Source organism: Myotis davidii, unplaced genomic scaffold (genome assembly GCF_000327345.1).
Source record: "Myotis davidii unplaced genomic scaffold, ASM32734v1 scaffold208, whole genome shotgun sequence".
NCBI classification, from domain to species: Eukaryota; Metazoa; Chordata; class Mammalia; order Chiroptera; family Vespertilionidae; genus Myotis; species Myotis davidii.
In genome coordinates this window covers 248,895-253,122 of record NW_006299706.1, presented here as the reverse complement: position 1 = coordinate 253,122, position 4,228 = coordinate 248,895, and the positions used below count along the sequence as shown (strand labels likewise).

The following is a 4,228-nucleotide window of genomic DNA, read 5'->3' as shown; positions in this document are numbered from 1 at the left end:
CCTCCTCGCTGACTGGCTGAGGGGAGATGGGCGCCTGGAGTATCCTTTCCCCCAAATCAAACCTATTTTGCCTGGTGGAGGCTCTGCCCCAAGCCCGCCACCTCTGTTCGGTGGAGACAGCTGGGGCTGTGTTTCTGTCCACCTCTGCCCCGAGGCAACTCTGGGGGCCTGCAGCTCTTGGGAGAGGGAAGTGGGGGCAGGGGCCCCCCTGAACTCAGAGTGAGACTGGGACCAGACACCAGGATCACAGACATCCGTCACCAGGGTTGTCCCAGAACAAGGATCGTCTGGGGTCCCCTGAGAGGGAAAATCCCGAGGCCACAGGAAGTCAGGGCAGGAGGGCCCGGGCTCTGTGCCAGCAGCGAACACCCGAGGGAGAAGCTGTGCCACAGCTGACAGGGAAGACGGACTGAACACAAGAAAGACAGCCAGGCTGGCTTTGGGCGCGTTTATTACAAAATAATGAGTACAAATCTGGGTAGAAAAGATCCCTGCAGCCCCTGCGATGCCCCGCCCCACAGGCCCCTCTCAGCCGGGCAGGGAGGGCGCTCAGATCCGCAGGTCGCCTGCCAGGAGGGCTTGGTACCGGGCGGGTGTGAGGGGCAGGTAGGCGCCCCCCGCTTGGTCCAGAACGTAGAGCGGGTCGGGCAGGGCGCTCGGGTCGAAGCCCTCCTTGGCCATCCGAACCTTTTGCTGCTTGAAGGTCTCTGTGGTGGCCAGAGACTCCTGGGAAGGGGGCGTCAAGGGAGCTGAAGGGAGGGGTACGCTGCCCACGTGGCTCAGGTGAGTTGCCTGAATTTTATTAGGGGGCAGGTCTGGGAAAAGGGGGTCATGAGGTCAGGGTTCAGGGGAGGAGGTGACAGGGAAGAGAAGGAGCCAAGTCTAGATATGAAGGGGTGAGGAGCATGTCTGGGAGGAGCTGCTCTTCCTCTTCAGAGTGTGTTATGGGGTGTCCCTTGGTGGGGTTTGGGAGCCACCGACTGCTGCACAGAGATGGGGTACATATGAGGGGCGAGAGGTCGCAGCAGGAGTGGATGGTTACCTGGAGCCGTAGGAACCGGGGCCAGGCGTAAGGTGGCAGGTGCTCAGAAACATAGGCGTAGAGCTGCCCGAGGTCCAGTGAGTGGGGGGGACGCAGCACCAGCGCCGCCATTCCAGCCCGGCCTTCGTGCCCTGGGGATGGGGGGGCAAGGCTCAGCCTCACGCTCCCGGTGCCCAAGTTACACCGACTCCGGGAGGTGGGCCAGGTGCCCCCCCAGCTCCCACGCTTGGGCACCTGGCACGGTGACTCCATAGACGTTCACCTCCTGGAGGAAATCCAGGGCCTCCAAGGCCTCCGCCACCTCGGTCGTGGCCACGTTCTCCCCCTTCCACCTGCCAGAGAGCAGATTCAAAACCGGGAGGTAGGAGTCAGGGCCCCAGAGCCGGCGGGGAGAGCGTCGGAGATGAGGACAGGGGCCAGAGGTCTGGGAGGAGAGGTTAGATGAGGAGCCGGGCTGGGCTGGGCTGGGGGATGACGGAGCTGAGGTTAGGGGGCCCGGGCGACAGAGGTGCGATGCCTGGACGGAGTCAGAAGGTAGGGGCAGATACCTGAAGGTGTCCCCAGTACGATCATGGAAGCGGAGAAAGCCTTGGTCATCGCAGACCAGCAGGTCCCCGGTGTTGAAGAAAAGGTCCCCCGGCCGGAAGACGTCCTTGAGCAGCTTCCCCTGGGCCAGCTCCGGCTTCCCGGCGTAGCCCAGGAACGGAGACTGCTGGCTCACCGGGGCCACCAGCAGCCCTGGCTCACCTGGCAGAGCAGCTGGGGTCAGGGGTGACTGCGGCCCCTACCCCACTCTTCAAGGCCAATCACCCCTAGCCAGCTTCACCCCCCAGCCCCCCCACCCCCAGCACAGACCTGCAGATGTGGCCACACAGTGCCCCCGCGTGTCCCGAAATGGCTCCCCTGTGGTGACATCATAGCGAATCAAAGAGAAGGGGAAGACATGCTGGGGAACGGAGCCCCAGGCACCGGGTCATTTCAGTTGCATGAAGGCCCTCCCAGCCACCCCCGGTGTCCCAGGGGGGCTCGAGCTCCTTCCTCCCCTCACCTTGTAAAGCCAGGAGGCGCGGCCCACGGCGCCCCGCCGGCCGGTGTAGTTGAACGTGGCCACGTTGCCCTCCGTCAGTCCGTAAGTCTCCAGCACCTGCAGGGGCCCGAAGCGCCGCTCGAAACGCTCCCAGGTGTCCGGGCGCAGCCCACTGCCCACCGCCAGCCGGACCTGGTGTCCACGTTCTGCCTGGTTCTGAGGAGAGTGCAAAGAGGGGCAAGAGCTTTCACACCAAGATGCCAGCTCCCAAAGTCAAGTCCTGTTTGTCATCCCCCAGAAATCCTTCCACACCGGGACGCTCAGATTCCCTAAGCATCAGATGTCCTGTCTTTCCGGGCTTCCTCCTCTGCCTCCAACTCCCAGACACCTGTCCCGGTGCCTCCTGGCAACTGCCCATCTCCCTGCCTTGGCGGTCCCCCTTCTCCCCCCAGCATTTGAGCCCACGCACCAAGTCAAGTCCTGTTTGTCATCCCCCAGAAATCCTTCCACACCGGGACGCTCAGACTCCCTAAGCATCAGATGTCCTGTCTTTCCGGGCTTCCTCCTCTGCCTCCAACTCCCAGACACCTGTCCCGGTGCCTCCTGGCAACTGCCCATCTCCCTGCCTTGGCGGCCCCCCCTCTCCCCCCAGCATTTGAGCCCACGCACCGGGGGCTGGTTGACGAGATATCGGCATAATTCCCCGATGTACTGGAACACCGTCACCCTGTGCTTCTGGCAGTCCTCCCAGAACTGACCAGCTGAGAACTTGGACTTCAGTACCACTGTGGCCCCTGCCAGAAGGGGAGAAAGGGGAGGGAGGAAAGAGGTAGATTAAGGGCTGTCGGGGGAGCCCTGTCCCCTTCCTCCCAGACACTAGCTTGCAGCGCCCCAGTAGCATTCTCACTTGTGGGGTGGCCAAGTTGGCCCTCCTCCTTTCCCACCTGTGCCTCAGAGGGCATGCCCTTTCCTCGCCCCATGGGGTACCCTGCCCCAAGTCGCACCCCTCCTCTCCATGTGCCTCCTCCCGGGCTGACACCCCCAGCCCTTCCATCCCCTTGCCCTGGAATGCGGAGTTCTGTGAACACATGGCCTCCCACAGTGCTCAGCCTGCAGGTCTGTGAGGTGACATTTCCCCACGGGACCAGGAGCTCCCGGAGTAGGCCCTGCCTGCCTTCTTGCTCCCTTCTCCACCTGAAGGACTCGGGGCACCCCAGGTGGGCACCCCAGCAGGTGCTTCCTAAATGGGTGCTAGAGGGCGACATGGGGGTTGGCGAGGGGAGACTGACCGATGCCCAAGCAGCCCACGATGCCCAGCAGGGAGCCCGACATGTGGTAGAGTGGGAGGGCCAGGTAGATCACATCCTCCTGGTGGGCACCGCACAGCTGGTAGAAGCCCTGGCACTGCAGGACCTTCAGGTGACTGATCCGAGCAGCCTTGGGGAGGCCTTGGGGGAGACCAGGGGAGGGCTCAGCGCCAAGCCCTGCCTCCCTCGTCGCCCCTGCTGGGTTTCCCACAGAAAGAGGCACAGAGGCAAAACCGAAGCTGAGAAGGGAGGCCAGGCTGACTTGGAAATGTGGGAAGATCGGGGAGGCGGAGAAAGGACCGGAATGAGAGGGTTGGTGAGAGAGGACAGGGCCGCTGGGATCACCATCTCCTCCGGGGGGGTTGGGAGGGGTGGCCTGGGAGCTGCGAGGTCCCAGGTCCTGTCCCAGACCCTTGTTTTCCTCTGCCTGAGTTTCTGGGAGGTAAGCATGGTGACCGGCCCTCACCGGTAGTACCAGAAGTGAAGATGTACAGGCACGTGTCCATTATGCTCTGCGGGGCAGATAAGTATCCGGGCACCGGTGCGTCCACTTCAGCGGAGACCTCAGCCAGCAGATCGCGAATTCCAGCGGAACGGGCTTCAGGGCCTGCAGCCCACAGGTGCAGCCCCATGGCTCTCAGGGCCGGCAGGTCAGGCTCCAGGGACTCCAGGAACTCTGGATGCGGCCGGAAAGCACAGCTCCGCGCTCCGCCCACCGCCACCCACAAGCCTTTCCCACCCCTTAGCTTATTGGCGTGGCCACTCCCCTACCCCCCGCCCGCCCTGCTCTTGGGTGAGAGTAGAGGATGAACGTCCATCCCTTCGCAAATCCCCAGTCTCCTCCCCACCCTT

General features: G+C 63.3%; 1 protein-coding gene across 1 annotated transcript in view; it reads right to left on the bottom strand.

The window, feature by feature from the left end:
• Positions 1-423: 423 nt before the first annotated feature.
• Positions 424-4,228, bottom strand: part of SLC27A3 (solute carrier family 27 (fatty acid transporter), member 3) — a 4,757-nt gene continuing 952 nt past the window's right edge. The window contains exons 2-10 of the mRNA XM_015571675.1: positions 3,843-4,143; positions 3,359-3,517; positions 2,739-2,863; positions 2,091-2,285; positions 1,898-1,988; positions 1,591-1,789; positions 1,277-1,374; positions 1,043-1,173; positions 424-726 (exon numbers count right to left, since the gene is read on the bottom strand). Coding sequence (XP_015427161.1) covers positions 550-726; positions 1,043-1,173; positions 1,277-1,374; positions 1,591-1,789; positions 1,898-1,988; positions 2,091-2,285; positions 2,739-2,863; positions 3,359-3,517; positions 3,843-4,143 — 1,476 coding nt within the window. The 3' untranslated portion in view covers positions 424-549. The remainder of the gene's footprint in view (positions 727-1,042; positions 1,174-1,276; positions 1,375-1,590; positions 1,790-1,897; positions 1,989-2,090; positions 2,286-2,738; positions 2,864-3,358; positions 3,518-3,842; positions 4,144-4,228) is intronic.